General features: G+C 36.7%; 1 protein-coding gene across 1 annotated transcript in view; it reads left to right on the forward strand.

Moving 5' to 3' along the window:
- Positions 1–24,346, forward strand: part of LOC134856136 (condensin complex subunit 3-like) — a gene marked incomplete at its 3' end in the record, with an annotated part of 107,069 nt that extends 82,723 nt beyond the window's left edge. Inside the window, exons 3-19 of the mRNA XM_063872499.1 lie at positions 5,081–5,276; positions 5,343–5,567; positions 5,638–5,914; positions 6,434–6,667; positions 8,703–8,895; positions 9,231–9,374; positions 10,489–10,608; positions 10,916–11,258; positions 13,246–13,453; positions 14,265–14,380; positions 16,460–16,684; positions 18,020–18,134; positions 18,537–18,673; positions 18,909–19,007; positions 20,424–20,605; positions 21,912–22,095; positions 24,173–24,346. Of these exons, the coding sequence (XP_063728569.1) occupies positions 5,081–5,276; positions 5,343–5,567; positions 5,638–5,914; positions 6,434–6,667; positions 8,703–8,895; positions 9,231–9,374; positions 10,489–10,608; positions 10,916–11,258; positions 13,246–13,453; positions 14,265–14,380; positions 16,460–16,684; positions 18,020–18,134; positions 18,537–18,673; positions 18,909–19,007; positions 20,424–20,605; positions 21,912–22,095; positions 24,173–24,346 (3,172 nt within the window). The remainder of the gene's footprint in view (positions 1–5,080; positions 5,277–5,342; positions 5,568–5,637; positions 5,915–6,433; positions 6,668–8,702; positions 8,896–9,230; positions 9,375–10,488; positions 10,609–10,915; positions 11,259–13,245; positions 13,454–14,264; positions 14,381–16,459; positions 16,685–18,019; positions 18,135–18,536; positions 18,674–18,908; positions 19,008–20,423; positions 20,606–21,911; positions 22,096–24,172) is intronic.
- Between the last annotated feature and the right edge of the window lie 1,221 nt (positions 24,347–25,567).

Genomic DNA, 25,567 nt, shown 5'->3' on the forward strand with positions numbered 1-25,567 from the left:
TATTGAGGTATTTCGAAGAGGAAATGAGGACTACGCCAAGAATACATGCTCTCGTGGCAGTACCTTACGTAAGGACGGAATTACAACTCAGGCTCGCCTGGTGCATGATGGGACTGACTCGCGAAGAATATGATTCAGAAGAAAGGAAGAGATCAAAGGAGGAAAAAGTTTTCCTTATGACGAATCTGAGGGATCTGATAGTCGAGGAGGGAGCAGCAGTAGCGTGTGCAAAGCGGAGAGACGCTCTCTGTTTCATTCGATTCCTGATAGAGCAGATCTCAGTACCTGCATTAAGCACTTGTGTTAAAATGTTGAAGGAAGGCGATGAGCGAACGAAAGCCATGTTCTTACTAGCAATGCTGGATATGCAGCAAAGTAAACCGATGAGGGTGAACATGAAAGAACCTGAAGAATTGGAACCCATGAAAAAGATAGACGAGATCAGGAGATTCTCAAACAAGGAGTTGAGGTTCACTAAAGAATCTATGGGAGCATTGCCGAAATCCAGTGAATACTGTGGACCGATCAAGAAGAAGTCATATAGCTATGTATCCGGGATTATAGGGATGGCATACAATCCTTTCCTGAGTGAAGACATACGTGATTGCTTCTTTGATTATGAGCAGGCGGTGTTACTAAGATTCTGGACGTCCAGAATTGTGACGACTAAGAGCGTTAACAATCCACAGGCCAAATTGGGATTGGTCTTGGAAGAAGAGGTGACTGCACCTTCAGTACCAAAATCCGACAAGAGAGTGGAATTTGGGTTGGGATTCTCAGATGAATTACTGAGAACGAGCTTGATGGCAGTGTGGGAATTGATGAAGCCATCGTGGTGTCCTAGTCCCAACGCTGACTAGATATTACGGGCGACACAGGACATACAGAGGGAACTGAATGTGGACTGTAACCTGTGTGACCTCAACATCATATATAATGTGATGACAACAGCCTCTAAGAGCAACGGAGAAGATGGAGTGGAGTTGCCTGGCTGGGGACCAGAAGACTGGGTCAAACCTGGTAGCTGTCTGGCGGAAGTCTGTGGACTAGAGGGTCACGTTTGTGGAAGTCTAGACTGTGTGAAAACCCTGGAGAAACAACACAAGCAGTTGACGGTATTGTTTGGAAATGTAGTGATGAAAGCAAGAACGGAAACGGAACTGATAGCAGATTGCCATGGAGGAACCGATGTGAATCTAGTGACAGCACTAGGATTCTACAGCATGTTTGGTTCTTTAGAGTCACTATTGAATCTAGAACAGAAACATGAGATGGTCACAGCCATCAGCGTAGAAGTATTCCCAGGAGTTCTGCAGACTGAGCAGAAGTATATAGGAAAATGGAGGGAAGCAATCGAAACGGAGATGAACATCAGACACGGCGAAACTTATTGTAGACCATCAGGAGCACGATATTTGGTGGGTTCAACGTTGGCTCCAATGTGCAAGAGCAGATACCCTGTACATTTCGTGGCTGTGGACGTGAAGAGTACAAGAACGATCGTGGATCAAGCTTTCTCAGTGCCAAAGTGCGTGAGATTGGCGAGAATGTCTGAAAAGTCTTACGAGTTACTATGTAAGATGTTCTCAGCAGTCCCAGAAAGAACCAAAGAGGAGTTGGAGTCAATACTAGGAAAGAAGTTCATGGGATATGTGAGCGGGAACTTCAGTGACTTTGAAAAACAGAAACAGAGAGGATCAACTGTCACAGATTACAATGCAGTAGATGAGAATGATGAGATCCACCGAGTGATGATGGAAGTGGAGCCATTGCTGGAAGCTTCGGGAAAACGGAATTGGAGGAGCATCATGTTGACACATGACGAGTTTCCTTGCCACTGCTTGCTGCAGACCTGGTGGTATCCCAAGCGTAGTAATCTGGTGTTGATCTGGGACTCTGGAGAGCTGCTCTCCATGGGTTTACCAGATTCATCACAGCCCATAACAATAGTGATAGTGGGAGTTATGATGGCGATACGATGGCTGGAAGCTCATGTGAGAGAAAATAATAGACAGGAGGCACCGACGAGAGAACAGTTGCAGAAATTAGATTGTCTAAAAGATTTAGATCTTTTTGAGACAATGTGCAAAGTTCTAAACATTCCGATGGAAGTGAAGAAGATATGGGCACGAAAACGATTGATGCCATGGTTCAGAGCTAACATGACTGCATGGTTGTACGAGTATGCGAAAAAGCATATGTCGAAACATGGCAGAGTGTACAGTGAATATCAGCTGGACATTGGGGCAGGAGCTTTCAAGCGAACTTTCGTGACCCATCGGAATGCAGTGACCACCGCTGTGAAAAGAATTTCCAGGACGAGCGAGCGTAGTGGAAATGAGAAGGCAGAGATGCTGAAAGAAGATTTGGAAAGAAACGTGGCGTTGTGTCTCCACAACAGCTTCTGTAGAAACAGAGAATCAAACGTGGATCCCCTACTTTGCTGTAAACAGAGGGTGGAAGAGCAGAAGTGTTGGAGGACGGCTTCCAACAGCGTCAGGATAGTCAATGACGTGCTACAAGACACGGAAACCGAGAGTGCGGAGTCAGTGTCACAGGAGGAGGAAATGGAGCATTGATGAATGGTCGAGAAAACAAGAGGCAACAAGAAAGAAAATTAGAAGAATTTAGAAGTTTTAGAACTTCTAAACGACGAAAAAAGAAGAGAACAAAGGGATGATGAAGAAAAGTTAAAACTCAAAATTGTTTTATGTGTGTGAAAAACTCAAGTGAGAAACCAAGCAACCAAGTTGTAATTGAAAACTGAAACATTTAAGTTGAGTTTGGAAATTGTTGCATTTATAAATTTGCATTTTGGTTTTAGTTGAAGTGGCTTTAGAGACACTCACTTATTATTTATTTAGAAAGGCTTGAGGGAAGAGTATATTTAAATATTCCAGCCTGCATGATTGTTTTTAATCACTTAGGAAGACTGATCACTTTGTGGTGACATGAAAAACTGGAGTAACTTCTTGAGGAGGGAGGTTGTTGCATTGTTCTTTCTAACCACAAAGTTTCTTAGTTTTAATATTCAGGACAATAAACAAGCAAGATTTCCGAAGGGAAGGAGCATAGTAGGATAATTTTAGCTTGTTGGTTGGCAGGACTGTCCTGCAAGCCAACACCTTTTAAATCTAGGAGAAAAAGTCTCAATCGGGATATTGACACTGGAAGTCAGAAAATATGTTTTATCTTAAGTCATATCCTCAATGTGCAGATTAATGAAAGAATTTGAAGGCTATAGTGATGTAGTATGATGCCATTTATATTCTGCAGTGAGTCGATGTGACGTAGGTAAAAGTAATTTCGTGCATTTTGTAAATTCTGTTCGATGACACTGTAACCATTTAGAACATTGCGCGATTCAATGAGGACATTGACCGGACTGTCCAGGGAGTATGTGACATTCGACCAGAATGGCCAAAATGCAGTCTCTGCAGAATTCGGTATTTTAGCAGCAAGCCTTCCGAATTGGCGATTTAGAACGGATAAGGACGTTATTTGAACGATTAGCCAAACGGTGAAGGCTAGAAGATTCTGGAATTCTAATTTTTAAAAATTCGAATTATGACGTCATATTTCTGAGAAACGTCAGAGACGGCCATTTTAGCTAAAATAGCAGGAAGAAACAGAACAACTTTTATCTGCGATTGCGAACAGTGCGAAAATCGAGATTAGAGAACGACAACAAAATACAGAAGAGCAGAGGACGTTCCGAGTTGCAACTATTGTGCTGTTACAATAGTTGCAAGGCCGTTGCGAACAACGGTGAAGGGTAAAAACCAGCCCTCCGAGTTAGCGTGAACCTGAGGTTAAGGAGCTTGATTCGCCGGATTCAAGAATCCGGAAGGGTCTCGGGACGGGAACTTTTATGAACTTGTATTGAATTTTAGCATCCTGTCATGTCCTGACTTGAATTTAACTGATATTTTGATTAGTTTTGACAAGGATGAGGTGCTAGGAGTTGGGGGAAAGGGTTGATCCATCTTCGATGGAGATGATGATTTTTATCTACTGAACAAAAACAATAGTAATATAATAAGTAGTAGCCCTGTTTTTAGGAGTGACCTCGTGGTCTGGGGATACTGAGACCCAGCCATGAGCTCACTATTTTTGCATGTAATTCAGTTAATTTGAGCGTTCTGGTCGAAGCCGGAGAACAGTAACGTTTTTGTCAGCCTGATGTAAGAAAGACCACCGAAAAGTACTGGCTTGGTAGAGACGGTGAAAAACATGCAAAGCTCTGTTTAGACGCTAGCCAGTCGTCTTAAGACTTAGTTTTGTTATCCGTCGATATGTATCTTCCGGGCGAATGTTACATAGCCTTTAAGCTGTAACGGGTCGTAGTCTCATGTCACAAACGAACCGAACTGGCTCCGACCGTTCTTGAGGTAGAAAAACACAAGAGATAGTGTCCCTGACCCTTGAGCCAGTGGTTATAGGGCCTATTTTTCTTAAGCCTCATGTGTGACTGCAGTAGACGAATGTTACAGTTTTGGGCAAAGTCTTTTTGTTGAAACTGCCCCATTCATCACACATTGGTATAACAAAGTTATCAAAACACCTACCTCCAGCTTTAGCTGGGGCCCCTAGTTGTTATATTTTATCGAGACATGCAAAATTTCTGTTTATTTTTTCATGTTTTCGTGTTGTATCGCAAGCTGTGCGAAGCTCCGATTCGCCTCTGTCCACTTTGTCAATTTTTTTTCAGAATAACGCATCCTTGAAAAATAACCCCAAAGGCTCTGCGATTTCTTGTGTACTTTTCAATTTCTTAGGAGATTTTGCACCTTTAACTTTTTCTTAAAATCTCCTTTTCTTTTCAGCATCTTTATTTCATCATTAAATTTTCATCATCATTTTTATAAATTGTTTTGGAAGTGTTGCGAAGCTCCGCTTTACCCCTAAATAATTGTGACTAGCTGGTAGTCCTGAATTATTCCAGCATTCAATGACTTCATCCGTACCTAGCATGCCTGATTAGAGTATGAGGAACGAAGCTGGTGCTGGAATATAAAATATCAATTTCCCAGTAAACTTCATGAGTAGGGCATTTCCATTTTGTTGGTTTTTTTTTCAGAATAATGCCTCCTAAAAAAGGTACCAAAAAAGCTCTCGCAGCTGGTGGCAATGGAAACGGAAAAGAAGCTATCACCACGTTGAAGCAAAATGAGAAGAAGCTTCAACATGAACTGATAAATCTTTTTGATAAAGTGCAAAATGGAAAATTAGACAATGAAACAGCAGTGTCGATTCTCAGACGTTATTATGAAAAGGTTTAGTGTTTCTTTCATTTTGTTGAACTATTTTTTGTTGATTAATGAAAATTAGCTGATGTTTAGGCAAGAGGAGTCACTGGTCAGAATGAAATTGAAAATATTCCAGACTTCGCAGAAAACATCCAAGATTTCAATACTTTTATCAGTGGAATTTTGGTACAAAATTATGAGATACCTGAAAAATCGTTTCCCGTGGAAAAGAGCCTAAAACTTTTTGCTTCATTTGCTTGCTACTGTATAGGCGAAGAGTTGCCTTTTGTGGATCAATTAACATGGCTAATTGAACAGGTTAGTCTGCAATTTTTGTTATATTGTTTTGTATAGAGTTTAGATCTGCTATCATTGAAAATGCATTTAGTTTCACGACGATCAGCGAAAACAGTTTCGTCTGAAAACATGTCAACTTATACTGAATATCATGACCCTGTGCGCGAGCGAAGAAATTGACCTGAGCGTTGACCTCTGGAACAAACTCCGCAATATTCTGCTGGTTCGGAGCAGAGACAAATCCTCGGAGGCGCGACTGATGGCAGTGAAGGCACTCGTGTTTTTTCAGCCTCAATTAGATGATGAAGATATGGAAGACGATGCAGCTACGCGCACTCAGGAATTGGACAAAGATGCTGTCGTGAAACGTGAGATATTTGCAGAATTGAATGAAGCTTAAAAAATTGTGTGAAAAGAGGTTTTTACTATTTAACGCTTTAAATGGAAGCTCGTATCGAACTTTTATTATTTTTTTTCGCGATTTCCTAATTTGCAGTTTTTACTCAACCCAAACATTATGAATTGGACAATTCTTTAAAAGGCAGCTTGATTTTAAAAAAAACTAAATTACAAAAGGGGCCCTTCCGTTTAGTTACGGTAAGTGCACAAGCTGGATAGGGCCATACCAGCGTTATAAAAATGCATATATATCAGCAATAAAGTCATAAATCAGCATTAAATGCATCGTCGTAATGTTAATTTATCTTAGAAGTCCTTCCTCTACAATAGCGCTTATGGAGTTGTCGATCAATTGAACTTTGCGTAGCGATCTGCACCCCCTTATACAAAGTATAAAACATTGTTAATTGTTTAAACTTAATACAAAGTATAAAACACTATTATACAAAGTTAATTGAGTCAAACTAGGCTATACTTTGTCGTTTCAGAATTGGCCTTTTTATTGGGAGCTGAATCAGCTGAAATACGCAAGGTGGTTCTATCTTCTCTCGTGGTTAATAACAACACAGTGTTGAAGTGTATTCTGCGACACTGCCGTGACGTGGACATGGGTTGTCGTGCAATTGCTGTTCAGACGCTGTCTCAGTTTGTTACCATTAAGGCTCTCTCGTTCCAGCAACGAGTGGATGTTCTAACGATTGCGTTCAGAAACTCATCCCATCGTAAGCCAATATTTGTTTCCCTTCTACCCTTGCGAATGGTAAATTTCAGAACTTGTATCTGCTCAAAGATTGCCGGCTTAATTTAATCTTCGCAAGTTTTGTTCCGTTTCTAATTGTTGCGATTTTCGATACGAAAGTAACGGAATATTTGTGCTCGGGGTGGGTTTTTTTTGTTCAGACAAATTTCGACTTTTTAACTAGCCATTTTTGACGGAACTTTTTTATATCATTCAAAAGGTATTGTTGTCCTCAGCTTAAAATTGAAAAGATATTTCACCTGTGATCATTTTTCGTAAAGTTATGAGGGTTTAAAGATTGCCATTTTGGCCAATTTGGGACAATTAACGCACGATATAATTCGCGCTATTAACGCGTCAGCGAGATTTAATCCGTCTTAGAAATCGTTCCAAATTGGTTCAAGGATGCTTTCATGCCAAAAAAATCAATTGATTACAAGGACTAAATTTCATCTAATAATATTTTATTTGCAAATTAGCTCCCTCCGTTTTTGGCTCTTTACACTTTTCCTTGCTTTCTAATTGTTCCGACTTTCGATACGAAAGTAACGGAATATTTGTGCTCGGGGTGGGTTTTTTTTTCTTCAGACAAATTTCGACTTTTTAACTAGCTATTTTTGACGGAATTTTTTTTATATCATTCAAAAGGTATTGTTGTCCTCAGCTTAAAATTGAAAAGATGTTTCACCTGTGATCATTTTTCGTAAAGTTATGAGGGTTTAAAGATTGCCATTTTGGCCAATTTGGGACAATTAACGCACGATATAATTCGCGCTATTAACGCGTCAGCGAGATTTAATCCGTCTTAAAATCGTTCCAAATTGGTTGAAAGAAGCTTATTTGCCATAATTGATTTGTTACAAGGAGCGAAATTTATCCTTTTGTTCTTTGTATGGCGTGTGGGGGATGATTTTCATGTAAAATTCAAAAAAAAAATCATTTTATTTTATTACATTTAATTTTTTTTAGGTTATTGCTGCTCCATAAGCCTTAAAAGGCAGTCGGCACATTCAAGGCTTTGCCCTTATACGAGCAGTCGTTTTCAAATTTCTGGTATGTTAGTCTAGAATGAACTTTTATCGAGACATGCGAAAATTTCATTTTTGGCAGAGCTGGTTTTTCAGTTTTTTTACTTATGTTTGTGTTAATCGCAAGTGGCGCGAAGCTCCGCTTCGCCTCTGTGTGAAGTATGGTTCGTTGTTCTTGGTTTTCAAATAGTTTTGTTTGTTCACGATTCTAAGCAGAACCCAAAAGTCATAATAGTGGCTGAGTTTTGAAGAATGTTGATGAATTGACAGGTTTTATATCTCGAGTGCTGCCTACTTATTCTTTGCCATGGAAATTTTCTATTTGTCTAGTTTTTTGCGGCGAGATTTTTCTAAACTGATGCATAGAACACATTATATATTCATTCCACGAAAAAGACTAAACCAATTATAACTACTTTCTGGTGCGTGTCTGTTTTTGATCAGAGCGATCCTTTTCTGCTCATTTTCTAGGTTAACTGGTTTTGAGGGTGAATTGAAAACTGTGTTGTGCATCTAAAGGGAAATACTTGGTGTATAGTTATCGCATACTGCTAAATGATAAATAGTTCGTGCATTTTATATCAGTCAGAAGTAGCTGCATATACTGATATTATATTGCAGAAAGAAAATTTGGTCTTTCTGATTATTAATAAGGAATGTATCGTTCCTGACACCGGCTTTGACTAATTATAGAAGGAACTTGAACTCCTTTAGACCGAAAACTCTCGAAAAAAAAATCAATTGATTACAAGGACTAAATTTCATCTAATAATATTCTATTTGCAAATTGGCTCCGTCCGTTTTTGGCTCTTTACACTTTTCCTTGCTTTCTAATTTTCTATTGTCATAGTCGTTTCAAGTGTTAATATGGCTAAATGCACGATGGTGCTATAAAAGTTTTCTTTGTAATATGACAACGCGAAATTCAAATATTGGTGCAAACTGGCATAGAGATTTTTTGCTACTAAAGTTGTGTGATTTGTTTAACAGCTGCAATGGAAGCTGCGGTGAAGAGTCTTCTGAACAGCTGGCTGTCCCAGGTGGGAGGGGGCATCTCTGACTTCCTCAAGGTCATCGACCCTGTCTTGAATCCTCTTCTCTGCTCCAAACTGGTCCACACCATCTGTATCTCCCTCCCCAATCCACAAATGGCTCTGGACAGTTTTGATGTTTTAGACGAGCGGTAATTTTTTTGCAGTTTTCTTCTACGTCTTTCGTGAATAATGGTTGATTTTAAGTGCCAATATGGAATCATTTTGTCCTGTATCTGGGTTTTCACTAAAATATAAGTATCATTTTCAATGGACTTTTCTTGAACTTATTTAAGAAGGTTCTTTTACATGATTTTGAACCAAAGATTTTTTAAGTGTTTCAATTATATTGTAAAAACAGCAAAATTTAAGGTTATTTATCAATACATTGTGTTTTTGTTCAAATTTCAAACCGCCAGGACGTAAGTCATTAACCTACTATTTCTAATGAATGTACTCAATGATATAAATGTGTTACTTTTTGCAGGAAACTGTTGAGCGAGGAGTGGTGTTCTCCTGAGAATGCGTTCCAGTGGAGCAAACTGCTGGAGTTCCTCAAGGACCAACACCAGACAGAACTGCTGGATAAGAACACGCCCAATGTCTCAGAGTTCGCTCACTTCTTAGCTCAGTAAGCATCTATAATACGCAGTGAAACGAATTTAAAACGGCCATTTTAATGAATTACGATTGCGAGAAACAAGCATCCTCGCGACATATTTAAAGAGTCTGATACTACGTCAAAAATCAATCAAAGAAATATAAAAAAATGGTTTCAATTTAAAGCTCTTTTTGCTACCCCCCCCCCCCCCCCCCCAAACCCAACCCAACCCCTCACACAACTATCAATTTTATGGTGTAACGAGTGGTTTTACAAGGTTAATTAGGGAGACCAAATATGTTTGGCACAGCCTAATTAGTCCGCATGTCAATTTTCAAAACGATAGGACAATGTCAACAGTAGCTTTTTTAGTTAAAAATTGCAGGTGGGGTGGGGGAAAGGAAAAAGAGACCAATTTGATAATGCTTGTTTGGCAATCTCAGTTCATTGAAGTTGTTTCGTTGAATAAAAAGATCAATTTAATTTTTGACTTCTGACGTAGTATCACTCTTTAAATATGTCGTGATGATTTTTTTTCAGGAAAAGTCTTAAAATTTGTTCAGGCTCAAATTTACTTCGGGAATCGAAAAAAATGATTGAAAAATTACTTTTTTGTATTTGGAAAAATATGAATCAAGTTAAACCTTAAAATTTCAAGAGCTTTAACTTGATTTATGTTTTCTTAAATACAAATTTCAGAAAATTTTAATCAATGTTTTTGGTTCCCTTGAGTTATCTTACACTTCCAAGCATCTGTTTCCTTTGTTTTCTGAAGTTTTTAGTTACTATTTTTGAATATAAAAGGGTACAGTTCTCTTCTTCCGGCAACATTGATAAACAACGTTTAAGAAATATTTGAATCAAATATATATATTTCATCCTAGAATTTTAATCAATCGCGGTTTTTCTATGAGACTTACATTTGATTCTAGTAGAGAATATTTATTAAGACGATGATTTAATTGAAAATCTTTCAGGATCAAACTCTTTTGTGTCAGCTTTGATACCTACTTAAACGATATTGACGAATGTGCAGCTCAATTACTCTTTGGACGCCTGTGTTTTGTTTTTGTTTTAACTTGCTCAAATGCTTCATTGACTTGTTTTTGTACTGATGTCTATTTAATATGATCTTCTTTTTCAGCCACTCGAAGAAACTTGGCGAGACGGACGTGGAAGACGAATTGATCAGTCGGACGTTCGTGCTGCAGCAGTTCCTGGACATCGCAGACCTCCTGGATCTGTCCATGGACGAAGTGGGAAGGTCAGAATTTTGTTTTCATTTTTCCTGGGATATCTTTCAATCTGAAACATATCCCAAGTGGAAATTATCCAGATTGGAAGATATCCCAGGAAATAAATAAAAGAATTTATTATTTATTTATTACCTGGGATATCTTCCAATCTGAATTATATAAGTCTACTGATTAAAAGTCTGCTTAATTGCACAAAATCAAGTTGCATCAGTTTGTAGAGTCATTTTGGGTATCCGTTGTGGATTTCATTTAAAATGGAAAAATGTTTTTTTTTAATATCATATTCTGGATTGAAGTTGCTTGGGTTTGTTTTAGGAAAAATCTCGTGCAAGTGTTGGAATGTAACCTGAGAAACGCTTCAAACAACGAGTACTCGCGACTTGTGACACAAGAGTTGAAATTGCTCTATAAGCTACTCGGGAAACAGAAATTCATTCACGCTTCTTTGGACGCCATCGACGAGTTGCGATTTCCTCTCGGAGGCACGAGCAGCGACGACTTCGAAGTGCAGAAAGGCCGTGCGATGAATAAGTCGGCGACTGAAATGGGAAACCAGTCAGTAGCGGGAAGTGCGAATGAATCATCAGTATCGTCTTTGGACGCGAGTGGGCAGATAGTAGATTTGGAAACCAGTATGCTAAGAGAGCAACAGTTTCAGGTACATTTAAAGCAATGTTTGAATCTAAGATTATTTGTAAAAGTTTTTATTGTAAGCTTTAACCGATTCATTGAATGAGCCTCAATGCGGCTGTCTTCGTTCGTGACTATTCACCAAATTAATGAAAAATGGTTTAAATGAAAAAGGAGCTTGCGTTCAATATTTGCTTAGAAAAAAATAATGTGTTCCATCCGTTAATAACTATTAAGAAATGATGCATTTCATTTCATTTCTTTAGTTAAAACGGAGGGAAGCTCCAATATCGAACATCAAAAGTGTAAATTTTACAAAAATCGTGATGGACTTCTAATTTAAAAGAGGTTTTTCTTTTCATATGTCCCAGCGGAATAAAAACTTTACCTAACGCTCAGTGTTTCTCGAATTGAGTTCTCGAATCTTATCAAAACAGTGTCAATCATAATTTGTTCTTGAACTTCGAAGAGCTTTAAGGCCATGTTTTTTCTTTTAAATTCAAAATTTGAAATTTTTTTTCAAAAAACAGCCAGTTTTTCTATTTCATTGCATTTATTGACTCTTTTCTTAGTCTGTTGGCTATGTTTTATTTTTTACACGTGCGCAATATACTACCCTCCATTTTGTTCCAGCCTAATTCGCAACTACTGTTGCTACTTTTGGTGGAACCATTATTTTCACAAAAGTGGTGAAAAAACCGACTACTAACTGTGTGCCGCATATTACGGTAGCCTCTTTACCCCGTACTCGACGGCCTTAAAAACTCCGAGTGGGGAGGGGATTGGGACTTTTAACCCATTTTTGGATTTTTCATTTCATCAAAAATTACTCTGCCAAAACTTCATTTAAAAAACATGTTCATGGAATTTTCTCTGCATAAGCTGATACGCCCTTTTTGTGTAGAAAAAGATATTGACTTAAGAAATGTCTTAATTGTGGAATTTTGACTTTTTTCGGAAAGTTTAGAAGTTTTTGACTTTTGTTGAACCACCGTGCGAAATCTAAGATTAAGGGTTTAATCGAAAGATTTTTTTTTTTTACAAAAACAAGTTTGACTTAGAAAAGGTCTACTTCTTGTTTACCGGTTCTCCTTGTAAGCCGAGGGTTACAGGTACAATCGAAAGATTGTCGCTAGTCTTTTTCTGCATAGCGGCTACGCCCTTTTTGTAGGAATCAATGTTAGACTTAGCGAAAGTCAATTTTTCGAAACCTTGTTCATTTTTGGCTTTTTTATTTTCTTGAAAATTCGGTGCCAAATCTGAGATGGACTTCAATCGAAAGATGAAATTTTAAGGGTATCCCTTGTGCCTGCAAGTTTTCTCAGTTTTGGTACGAAATTTGCAATGGTCTTTGACCTTTTGACATTTTTTGACTTCAGTCAATTTTCCCAAAAGTAGTGTGCCTATTCTCAAATAGGATATCAATCGAATTGAGTTGTTTTAAAGATCTCCTCTGCAAAGGTTTTTTCTCAATAAATTTGACAGGGAATCTGCTGTGGACTTAGTGTCCATTTTTGAAAGTTTTGTTATATATTTGCAAAATTACGCTTTACCTTTCGCCTTTGAATTTTTTCGGAAAATTTGTCTAATAGATAGCCTCAGCTGGGCCACAGTTTTTTTCACAAGTGACCTTGCGGCAGATGCGAGGACGCTATACGTGTAATCTACAGGTGCGAGGTTTAAATCCGTATCATTGAATTACTTTTAATTTTATTTGGTGGTACGTATCAGGTGCTGTTTAGCATTGGCAATGTAATAGCACCTGTAGCTGCCGTTTTCTTGCTTGTGTTTGTGAAGTGCAGCTTTGCATCTGTGTTTTACTAGGCGTGAGGGCTATAATTAAAAAGAACTGTCACATCCCTAAATTCCCTTGCCTCTTAAACTTGCCTCGTCATTTGGAGAGCGTTCCTATAAAAGCATAGCAATCTTCTAGAGACCAGAAAGAGCCATGATGAGATCTGACAAGAACCGAAACTTTTTGCGCTTCAAGTAGTATTCTCAATCTTCTTTTTCAGTTGAACAAACTGCGCGTGGAGATTATAAAGTGTCGAGATGTGATGGATTCTTTTGTGGCAGAGAGGGATTTCATGAGGGCACAGGAGGAGAAGGAGACTCTCACTCAGCTGGAGAGGCAGAAGGATGAGATACAGAAGAGCATAGATGAGTTGAAGAACGTCAAGGTCACAAGAGGCCTCAAGGACAAGAATAAGAAACAGAAGGAAGGTAATCGAATTGAAAAATTAAATTATAAATGTGTTTAAGCCAAATAAAATCAAACAAGATTGGTTTGTTGTTTTGCGTTCAGCTCAATTTCTGGATCTACAACCAAAAACATCCCCAACACAAGAAAAAATCTTTTGCATTCATGGGGAAATTTTTTTAAATTTCCTGATTTGCCCACTGCAAGGCCCCCCTAGGCGAGGGGGTGTCATCCTCAAAAGTAATTGAATTCTGTGCAAGAAGCATAGAAAGTGCTTGCCAGCTCTTGACCCGATGACAGTTATGAATGCAAAAGATTTTTATCTTGTGTTGAGGGTGTTTTTGGTGGTAGATCCAGAAATTGAGCTGAACGCAAAACAACAAACCAATCTTGTTTGATTTTATTTGGCCTTAGAATACATTTATAATTTAATTTATCGTACCGGAGCGTTAAGAATTCAATCACCTCAAAAATTTTGGCTGAAATTTAAAAGATGAAGTGTCATTTCCAGCGAAAAATAATGAAGCTTAGCAGATTGAGATAACCTGGGTGCGAAGTCGCGTAAATTCCATATTTAGTTTTCTTGCTGTCATGAAAACTTCGACTGTTAAGTTATGAAAATGGGCTCTTCCTGGGGATTTCTTGAAAATAAAGTGACGGAACTAAGGGCGCAAAATTTATTAAAAACGCTCTTTCGTTGTTCTAAGTTGACGAAATTGCGCATGTAAAAGGGGTGAAATTTTCATTGTCGTGTATCGTGTAATATTTATTGTGATACTTAACTATCCATTTTTCTCGGGACCCATTTTATTTAATCAAAATTATTTTTAACAGGTGAGAACAACAAAGAAGACGAGGTCGGAGAAAAGTGCGGAGAAGGCGATGCTAGTGATTCTCACGAAAATGATGGGATGAGATCGGGTCAGAATCGAGAGAGCACAGAGGAAACGGTACGATTTGTTCAGATATATTGACTAGTTTAAGATCGAAACGTCTAGAAATCTATTGGATAAAATCTTTTTGTGTGAGTAGCCCAAAAATGCTAATAGCAAAAGAATTTTTTAGTATACTAAATATTTTGTTTCGAAATCTTTGTTTGCTTCTTATTTGAAACTAGATCAGAACAAAAGAATTTGAGCATGAACAGAAATTTTTTATTTTTCCGACTTTCGATACAAAAGTAACGGAATATGTGATCTCGTGGTGGGTTTTTTTTCTTGAGACAAATTTCGACTTTTTAACTAGCCATTTTAGAAGGATTTTTTTTTTCATACCATTCCAAAAGTATTGTTGAGCTTATGTTTGTTATTTCACCTGTGATGATTTTTCGTAGAGTTATGGGGGTTTAAAGATTGCCAATTTGGGACAATTAACGCGCTATATATTTCGCGCTATTAACGAGTAAGCGGAGATTTAATCATTCTCAGAAATTGTTCCAAATTGGTTGAATGAAGCTTTTTTGCCATAATTGATTTGTTACAAGAAGCGGAATCTATTCTTTTGTACTTTGTATGGCGTGTGGGGGGATGATTTTCATAAAAAGTTTCAAAATATACAAAAAAAAGTTTCATTTTGTTTTATTACATTAGTTTTTTGTATATTATTTCTGCTCCATAAACCTTAAAAGGCAGTCGGGCCATTCAGGGCTTCGCCCTGATACGAGCATTCTTGTTCGATTTTCGAACCAGCAGTGAAATATAAATTTACAGAAAGACATGGAAAACACTTACTGCGTGGCTTAAAACACTCCTTTTCAAAGAATAAATTGCGCTTTTGCGGTAAGTATTGGCAGCTTAGAATTATTTTTGTCATATTTCAGACGATGCTCATTTTTTAAAAACCATAAGACTAGAATTGTTATCTGATTGCACAAGCAATGCTTGTGTTATAGTATGAACTATCTTTTTTCCAACCTAAGTTGCAAATATTGTTGCGATAAAATGTGTTCATTTTGACCAATAACCAACTATTAAGTACAGCCAATGCTAGGGATTTTAACACACTATTATTGTTCCAATTTCTGTTACGAAAGTAACGGAATATTTGTGCTCGGCGTGGTTTTTTTTCTTTTGACAATCTGCGACCTTTTAACTAGCCATTTTTGACGAGATTTTTTAAAATATCATTCTCAAAGTATTGTTGTCCTGAGCTTAAATTTGAAAAGATATTTTACCTGTGATCATTTTTCGTGAAGTTATGAGGGTTTATAAATTGCCAATTTGGGACAATTAAGGCGCGATATATTTCGCGCTATTAACGCGTAAGCGGAGATTTAATCCGTCATAGAAATCGTTCCAAATTGGTTGAAGGAAGTTTATTTGCCATAATTGATTTGTACTAGGTGCGAAGTTTATCTTTTTGTACTTAATATGACGTGTGAAGGGATGATTTTCACTAAAAATCTCAAATTAAAAAAAATTCATTTTTTTTAAACATTTAATTGTTTCATGTTGTTACTGCTCTATAAATTAAGGCTTGTTAGTTGGTAAATTTCTTTTTTTTAATTGACATGCTAATGCGTCATAATTGGCATGCGTCACTTAAGAATTATGTCATAAGGCAACATTTTTGTTCCGTCAATCCTTTGCTTTCATTTGATTTTTTCTTAAAGAGTCAATGAACGTAGTTCAGACTCTTAGATAAATCTCGATGATTTTTTTCAAGAACAGTCCTAAAATTTGTTCAGGCTCAAATTTACTTTTTCGCGTTTTCATTTTAAGTTCACTTCATTTCCTCTGTTAAAAGGAAGGCAAACTCCACTATCGAACGACAAAAGTTTCGAAAGTGGAATTTAATTTTCAGATTTCCCAGCGAAATTAAAGTTTTACTTATTGATCCAGTTTTCTTAAATGGGGTTAATTTTAGCAAAAAGTGTCAATCATAAAAGAGCTTTATGGCCAAAGCTTTAAGGCCATCTTTTTTTTCGAAAATTGATATTTTTACATAAACAATTCAGTTTGTTTTGTGCACTTGCGCTCATTGACTTTTTTTCAACTGTCTGTTGGCTATGTTTCTGTTTTTTGTTACAGAAGGACCCGATTGCGATCTTCCAGTGGCTCTCGATCGCCCACCGGATCCCTCAGCAGGTGCGATTCAACAGTCTGCCCCTGGCTCTGCAGCAACTGAGGACCACTCTGGTCCAGAGACTGGCCACTCCCGTGGATGCTGTGCGGCTGAAGACAGTCCAGTGCATCGGAGTGTACTCTGTGTTTGATAAAGAATATGCAGTCCAGATGTTGCCACTGATTGTACAGGTGCATTTTTGACCCTGTGATTTTTATCGCCTTTTGGGATTATCCCACATTCTGTGTTAATTGTTCCGACTTTCGATACGAAAGTAACGGAATATTTGTGCTCGGGGTGGGTTTTTTTTTTCTTCAGACAAATTTCTACTTTTTAACTAGCAATTTTTGACGGATTTTTTTTTATCATTCAAAAGGTATTGTTGTCCTGAGCTTGAATTCTAAAGATATTTCACCTGTGATAATTTTTCGTAAAGTTATGAGGATTTAAAGATTGCCATTTTGACCAATTTGGGACAATTAACGCGCGATATAATTCGCGCTATTAACGCGTAAACGGAGATTTGATCCGTCTTAGAAATCGTTCCAAATTGGTGGAAAGAAGCTTATTTGCCATAATTGATTTGTTACTAGGAGCGAAATCTATTGTTTTGTACTTATATGGCGTGTGGGGGGATGATTTTTCAAATTTTAGAAGAAAAAAAATTATTTCATTTATTTTTTTTATGTTGTTTTTGTTATCACTGCTCCATAAACGTTAAAAGGCAGTCGGAACTTTCAGGGCTTCGCTCTGATACGAGCAGTCTTGTTACACTTGCGATCAGCTTAGTGTGTTATTACGAACCTTCTTTTTTTCTAACCTCACTCGGAAATAAAAGTGTTCATTAAAAGTGAGCAATTATTTGAAAGTTTCACTGTAGTATTGGAAATCACAGTAGCCGGTTTCAATCTCAACGATAGACGAATTTTTGCTAATTCGAAAATTATTTCTAATTTATAAGAGCTGCGTGTTCCCGCAAGTGTTTGCGAAGCGAATCTTGGCGACTGTGTATAATTATGTTAGCTGATTAGAGTTGAAGCAACTGGATGAAAATATCGGTGACCCCGAGTTCTTCAATCGCTCTAAATATCATGCTTTTTTTGAGTAGTCAATTTTTTGGAAATAATTGAACCATCTATCGATTATTTTGTCGTAAAGATCTTTGCAATAGACATCTCTCTTAGCACAATAGAAACCCGTAAGAGAATAAAAAAGAGATCCAAAATGAAGGCATATGTAAATGTATAAGACACTTAGATATGTGTCTTCAAAGTAATCATGATAATAATCATAATAATAATAATAATAATAATAATAATAATAATAAAAAATTGTTTCCAAGTGAAGTCATTACACGAACAGAATTACAATTGAAGAATTTTTTTTACAAAAACATCACTTGAGAGAGCGCCGTAAGACTAAATTAGGCCTGTTTTCAGGCGTCTCAGATGCATTCGAAGTGTCATTTACGAAATTAGGTTCATAGTTCCACTCTTGGATAAATGTCTCCTTCTGTTTGTGTTTAGGTGGTTCTCATGGATCGCAAGGAGAAGGTGCAGCTTGTGGCTTTTCGGGTTCTCTTCGATATCCTCCTTCGTCATGGACTGTCTGCCGTAACTGCATCCACCAACGATCAAAACAGTCTGTCTTATCAAAATGCTTACTTACATGCTCAAGTTTTTTCAAAAAAAAAACATTTATTAATAGTAGAGAAATTTTGTCTGCAATAGTACTGCTGTCATCTTAGTATAGTTGCCTCACTTTTAATGGCGTGTGTAGAAATTATTGGCGGTTTAAACTCTTGCGAATGGAAATTCAGAAATGGTATTTTAGAGCTTATAAAGAAGGATCAGTAAAGAATTGAAAGTTTTTCTCACTCAAATAGTTTAAGTGGTATCAGTTTGGCCCTTGGGAAGAAATTTCGCTGCAGTGAAAGAAGAGTTCGATCACTGTGAACATGCTATTATTTCGTCTAAGAGTTTCATCTTCGTATAAGCGTTTTTTTGAGTCCGTGAGCCCATACAGCATAAGTGTTTCATTTAGCCGACGGAGACACAACAAGTGGAGGAGTGTTGGAGATGACGTCACTGAATGAAACTTTCCTAAATCACAACCACAACAGAATAGTCACTTCGCCTGATCTCAACAGCTCAACGGGGTCCAATCACGCCTCGGATCAGGTCAGAATCTAAGATTGTGTGGAAATTTGCCAATTGGATCAGAATCCCCGAATAATTCCGAAAGTCGTTGTCTCCACTCTACGGATTTTGTACTATGTCTTACCAATGAAAGCTTTTTGTGGGTTAACTACTACTTTGAATATGAATGGTTTATTTTTCCGGGTTTCTGTATCTTTCAAATTTTCAGTATCAAAATTGAACTCTTTATCAAAAATTATTCAGTGTTTATTTTTAGGACGGAGAATCTGCAGGAGACAGAATGTTGGCGGATGATGAGAGTTCGCCGAACTCAAAGCGACTCATCAATATACTCGTCAAATATCTAGACAGTGTTGTAAGTGCAAGCGAGAATAATTTCTAGTTTTTTTTGAAGTTTACTGAGAAAACGGAAACATTTTGAAACGTTTCTTTTTCCGACGCTCGTTTATTTTTAATAAATTATTCCGAAAAACTGAATTATGATTCTGAATAAAATTCAGACTCGTTTTTTCTGGAAATTTTTAAAGTTTGAAACGTTAGTAAAATCTGAATCTAGACTCAAAGGGATTTAATTTAATCTCGTGCGAATTTTCAAGATTCCTGAAATTGAATACAAAAAAATATTAGTTCAAATTTTCTCCTCTCTCCGTGTGTGCTCGGTAGACTAATCATACCGTTTTCTGTGCGTGTGGCGCGTATTCACCACTATATTATAATTGCAAACAAAGATAAGTCAGTTGTATACAAGTAGGGCTTAGGGCTTTAATTTAGATGCATGTTTCACTCCTATTATCTTTTACACAAAATCCCATAACCAATGTCATGCCAAGTTAGTGAGGGGTGAAATGATCCTCTTCATGAAGATTGGCGAGATGTATATAGACCGCTTTTAATATGCTTCAACACTTGGCCCTCTATGAGTTTTCTCTGAGGCATAACAAACGCACTTACGCCATAGTCTACTAGATAAGCCGTAGGCTTTTTAGACAATCCTTGTTGATGATTGTAAATATACATATTGTATTGTAATAATCATCAACTGAATTAAATATTATAGTTTCTTCCAACTTCATAAAATGGTTGGAACAAAAAGCAAAGATTTAATGACAAGAAATTCAAATTTTGTTTTTTAAAAGTCATAAACGTAGTGAATACTCTTAAAAAGTCTTAAAATTTGTTCACGCTCAATTTTGATTTTTCGCGGTTTGAATTTGATTTCTTTTTAACTTTAGTTCGTTTCCTTTGTGAAAAGGATGGCAAATTCCATTATCGAACAGTAAAGGTCACGAAAAACGTGATCGACTTCTAGTTTCAAAAAAAGAATTAAATTATCAAATTTTCCAGCGAATTAAAAATTTTACTTATTGATAGTTTTCTCAATTGGGGTTAATTTTATCGAAAATTGTCAGTCATAAAAGAGCTTTAAGGCCAAAGAGCTTTTAAGGCCATCTTTTTTTTCGAAATTCAACCTTTCTTTTTTTTTGTTACAGAATGACCCGATTGCGATCTTCCAGTGGCTATATATTTTTTTTCGCAATTTTAGTTTTTTCAAAAAACATTTCAGTTTCTAGTTCTTTGCGTTGCTGACTCTTTTCGAACTGCCTGCTTGCTATGTTTTTTCTTGGTGGGTTGAGATCAAATATAGCTTTACAACTTTTTTTATATGTTTTTGAAAATAAAATATTGTGATAATCGTGAATATTCAACAATAATGGCAGTAATCTTAATACTTTTTATTACAAAAAATAAATACAAACCGGTTATTTTGTAGAATTCTGAGATGAGATGTGCGGCTGTGGAGGGGCTGTCTAAACTGATGTTGCATGACCGAATCACGTCGCCCGAGATATTCTGCCGCCTGTGTATTCTCTGGTTCAGCCCCACCTCCAAACAAGAGGGATACCTCAAACAGTGTCTAGGACAGTTCTTCCCTCTGTTCGCCATCGGATCAAAGTCAGTCCCTTTGTTTTTAAAGTGTCGATAAACGAAATAAAGACACTGGTTGAAGCCGTTTTTAGTTCCGTTTTTTTTTTCAGTTAAATTTTAAAAGATGTTCACGCTCAAACTTCTTTTTCTTGCGGTTTGATTTTGATTAAATACTCTCAAAAAATTGCTCATTTTTTGGTTTCCTTGAGTTCATTTTCACATATTTGCACTAACCTTACTACTTTTTTTAAACCTAACTCGCAAATAAAATGTTCATTAAAAGTGTTCACTTTTGTCACTCATGATATAATCACGATCTGTAGCATTAGAAATTCCATAGCATCTGTTCTCTGCATTATTTTTGGCTAGTGTTTGTGATTAATGAAGCGTCCGTGGCTCAGTGATTGGTTAGTGCGTGAGACTCAATCTCTATGTTGCGATCGATCGGAGATCGAATCCGAGACTTAGCCGAATTTTTACTAATTGAGACTATTTTCTACTTTTTCTTATTGCACTTTACACAGCTGCTTTTTGTCGTGTTCTCGCTATATGTTGGCTGTTTTTGTTAATTCAAATTTGAAACAAGGTTTTTGACTGAAAAAATCTGTCCACTGAATGGAAAGTAAATCTTCTATAGCAACTCAAAGGTGAAACTTTTAGTTGTAAGCACCAGAATTGAAATTGATCATTTTTCCTTGCCGATTTTTGAAATTTTTTAGAGTAATGAACCTAGTGAAGATTCTTATATAGGTCTTTGTGTTTTTTGTTTTTTTTTTCAGGAAAAAGTCTTAAAATGCTATAATAACTACAGATGTGGATTCATACATACTGATGCATTTTTGAATGCACTTAGGTGTATATGCACTTTTTGAGTGCAATTGAAATTCATCTGCTGAAAGTGACGCAAATAGCACTCTCCAAATAAGAACGTGGAAATGGCGCAAAAAATGTGACTAATTTCTAGTTTCGAAAGATGAATTTAGTTTTAAGTTTTCCAGCGGAATAAAAACTTTACCTATTGATCCAGTTTTCTCAAGTTGGTCATAAATTGTTCTAGAATTTCAAAGAGCGTAAAGGGCATCTATTTTTTTCTTTGAAATTCGAAAGTTGAGATGTTTTCAACTCAACTAAGTCAGTGTCTCTTTTCCAACTGTCTGTTGGCTATGTTAACTCAACTAAGTCATTGTCTCTTTTCCAACTGTCTGTTGGCTATGTTTTCGTTCCATCAATAGGTAAATCTCTTAATACCATCAATTTTTAAGGCTACTTTCTTGTTTTAGTTGATTGCCATTTTTCTTTAATTTCTTTTCTTGGATAGCAATGTTGGTTTCAGAGCACACCAAGACTGCATCAGGAAATCATTTCTGCCTGTGGTGAGGACAATCTACAAGGCGCCTCTCACCTCTCCCCTCGCCTCGATTGACTGTGAGCTGCTGACCAAGTATCTAGTCACCATCATGTCTCCATGTAATGAAAGACTCATTCTTCAGAACCCGGAAGGAGTTGACATTCTCAGGGTAAGAGAAGAGCAGCTGACATGTAAAATAATTATAAAATAGTTTAAATATAAAATAATTGATTGCAACTTTTTCGAGAACTTTTTCAAGTGTTTTCTGTCTCATTTTCCATTCGATAGCTAGTTGTGCTTGCGTTGTATCGTAGCTATACTGGCGTAAATTAGTGGTTCCCGTCTTTTTTCTTTCGATGGCTAGCTATGCATGCGCCATGTTTAAGTATTCATTTTATTTCTTACAAGTCATACAATGAAGTTTTTGCAGATGAAGTTTTTTTCAACATGTTTCCTTATACTTTTTTATATTGGTGGTGTCCCTCTCTTTTTTTTCGCGAGCGGGCAATGCTATGCTTGCGTTGTATTTCGAGTGTTGTGAAGCTCCGTTTGTCCTCTGTTCTTAAGTCCTCCTGATAAACATTTTTTCACTCTCCTAATTTTTGGGAAGCTTGATTTTTGTTTTAAGGATTTTTTAACCCATTGGACTCTCAAAGTAAGATATCTTTGTCAAACAAATCGCAGCGGGCATGATAAAGAAATGGTGGAATAGTCAGTTTTTTGTTGCGATCATTGAAAATGGGGAGGAACATTTTAGTCGGTATCTTAGTTTTTTTCAGCTTTTTAATTTGCATGCAAAATCAGGTACCACAAATAATCATCGGACTTTAAAGCCCGTAAAGTCGTGAATCGAACGACATTAAAAAAATTTCCCTAGTGTCAAGAAAAACCGGTTTGAAATTTTCGAGTTTTACGCATAGCGTATTAGTACGAACCTTTTTTTTCTAACCTAACTCGCAAATAAGTGTTCATTAAAAATGGTCCTTCGGCGGCGCTGTTGCTATAATCACGATCTTTAGCATTGCAAACTTCAAAGCATCTGTTCTCAGCTTTATTTGTGGCTAGTGTTTGTGCTTAAGTAAGCATACGTGGCCGATTGGTTAGTACGTGAGACTCATAATCTCTGTCGTAGATCGTATCCGAGTTTTAGCCAAAATTTTACTCGTTCGAAGCTTATTTCTACTTTTTCTTATTGCACTGTTGCTTTTGTCGTGTTCTCGCTAATGTTTGCGAAGCTTCGCCTCTATGTTATTGCTTAATTTAAGCCTTGAAAATTTTGTTTTCCTTAAGGAAAGTTAGTTTTTGGTGTTTTTAGCGCCATTTTAGGAATCAAACACTTCAAAATTTTGAAAATTTTCGGAAAACAAAAGTTCGAAAATTGAATTTTTTTAGCGAGTGAGGAGGCTGAGACTTCAAAAAAGCGATTGAGCAGGCTGAGAGGTTTTAGCGAGTGAGCAAGCTTAACTGGCTACCTTTTGGGTTAATTTCATATAAAAAATCGAAGGCACAAGTTTCTTGAAATTAGAATTTTACAACGATGTAATTTGGCGAATGAAACACGAAACTAAAAATGGTCTTTTTTGGTCACTTTTACTTCTATAATTCAACTTTCCTTTAGTTATTTTTTTGTTTCGATTATTTCCTAGACCTGGTCATGTGTTTAACGCGTCCACAATTTTCTGCGTAAATTATATCGGTAAGACATCTATCTAACCTGAGGCTCGATCCGGATTTCAACTGACTGTTTAAGTTGCAGTTGAATGTTCGATATTTTTTTCACAAAGATTCTGCTTTACATATCAATATTTGTCAGTTTAATTCGGCCGATATCAAAGACAAGTACAAGCATCATAAACTAAACCCCAGTGCTTTTTTTAGAACATCCAGGTACAAACGACATTTACTTGACAAAATGTCGATATTTAGTTTATATTCTGTTGTCTTTTTGCTGTATAATTTTTCGTTCTGAATGAACTCATCTGTGAAAAAAACGATCCAAGATGGCCCATAGTCCTCGTGATGTACAAAAAATTGAATATAGAGAATTTGATTTTGTTCATTTGTGATCAATAGGATTGAAATGGTTTGTTAAATTTAAATTGGACGCTGAATTGAATGAATTGAAGTTATATTAAATGTTACTGAAAGAAATGAAAATTTTCACTTATTCTTACCTGTTGCGTGTTTCTCTAATTATTTTGTTGAAAATTAAAAAAATAATAATTTTTGGTGGTCAATTGTTTCAGCAAGCAGCAGCCCACGAACAACTGGGCAAGCAGTTGTGCGAGGAGATTTTGACCAGACCTGAAGAGAGATACGTTCCCTGTCTGGCCAAGGCTCTGTCTCAGTTGGAGATCACTCCAGAGTCTACTATATTCACACAACAGGAGTTCAGCGAGTATCTCAACCAAATTGAACTGGTTAGTTTTCTACTAGGGACCATTTTTAAATTGTCAATGAACGAACTGAAGGCACTAATTTAGTTTTTTTAACCGTATTTACGCTCAAATTTGGTATTGTTTTCGACAGGGGCGGATCTGCGATTTTCTCGAGGGGGGGGGCTATTGCGTACCTGTTTATCGCGTTTTCTCAATTTTAATCAGTTTTTTTTTCGAAAAAAGTTTCAATTATAATGAAAGATTGAATTTCGAAGAGCTTAAAAATGATTTTTTTTTCTAAACTCGAAATATGAAGTTTTTTTTAAAAGTCAGTAATGTTTGGTCTGTTTGCTCACTTGCCAAATTTGCGTTGGCTGTTTCGTCTTTTTGTTGCTGTTTTTTTTGAGTTGATTAATGGTACGATTTTTGTTTATTTAGTGGTTTTGATCATAGCTCATGATATTATTCAATGCTGCTGGCTATCTGTATTTTTTTCCTTGACTTCAATTTGAGTTATAAAAAAAACTGAACGACTACTATTTTCTTAAGTGGAATTTACTTTTTTTATTTCACAGCGGAAGATTAAATTTTGGACTATTGATCCAGTTTTCGTAAATTGAGTTAGTTTTATAAAAAAAAACTCTGTCAATATATTTGCCTTGAATTGAAGTTCAAAGTGGGTAAAGGCGAAGTAGTTTTTACTTTGAAATTCGAAAATTGAAAATTTTTCTGAAATAAGTCAGTTACGTTCATTGACTCTGCCATTGTCAATTGGCTATGTTTCTTGAGTGAAGCTCAGATTGCTAGTCGCTTAGTCAGCGTAAGGTGTTCAGCTGCATTAATGGGCTAGCGTTCATACTGAATTAGATCAGAAAGGGTCGGTCTAGTAAAAACAGTAGTAGTTGAAATAATTTTGTACATTGTGGAACTAAATCACAATTATGGCGCGTGATAGCATCTTAGGGGTTGTTATATGTTTCGATTTCTTTTCATCAAGGCTGAGTAGCCAGAAAGGATTTTTGCGAGTAAGCATCTAGTCTATCGTGAGGGCTTTTTTATTGGCTTGAGATCCCGTAAGTTTTACCCGGATAGATATCTCAGTTATCTCAATGTTCCGGTGTGTATCGATTTTAGAGTTGAAACAATCGACGATAGGTCACGAATTTTTTTTTGGTTTTAATATTGTGTTGTTGTTTTGAATCCCGGGTGATTAAGTGTGAATGAACGTAGTGAAGACCTTTATTGAGGTCATGTGTTTTTCTT

Source organism: Symsagittifera roscoffensis, unplaced genomic scaffold (genome assembly GCF_963678635.1).
Source record: "Symsagittifera roscoffensis unplaced genomic scaffold, txSymRosc1.1 SCAFFOLD_115, whole genome shotgun sequence".
NCBI classification, from domain to species: Eukaryota; Metazoa; Xenacoelomorpha; order Acoela; family Convolutidae; genus Symsagittifera; species Symsagittifera roscoffensis.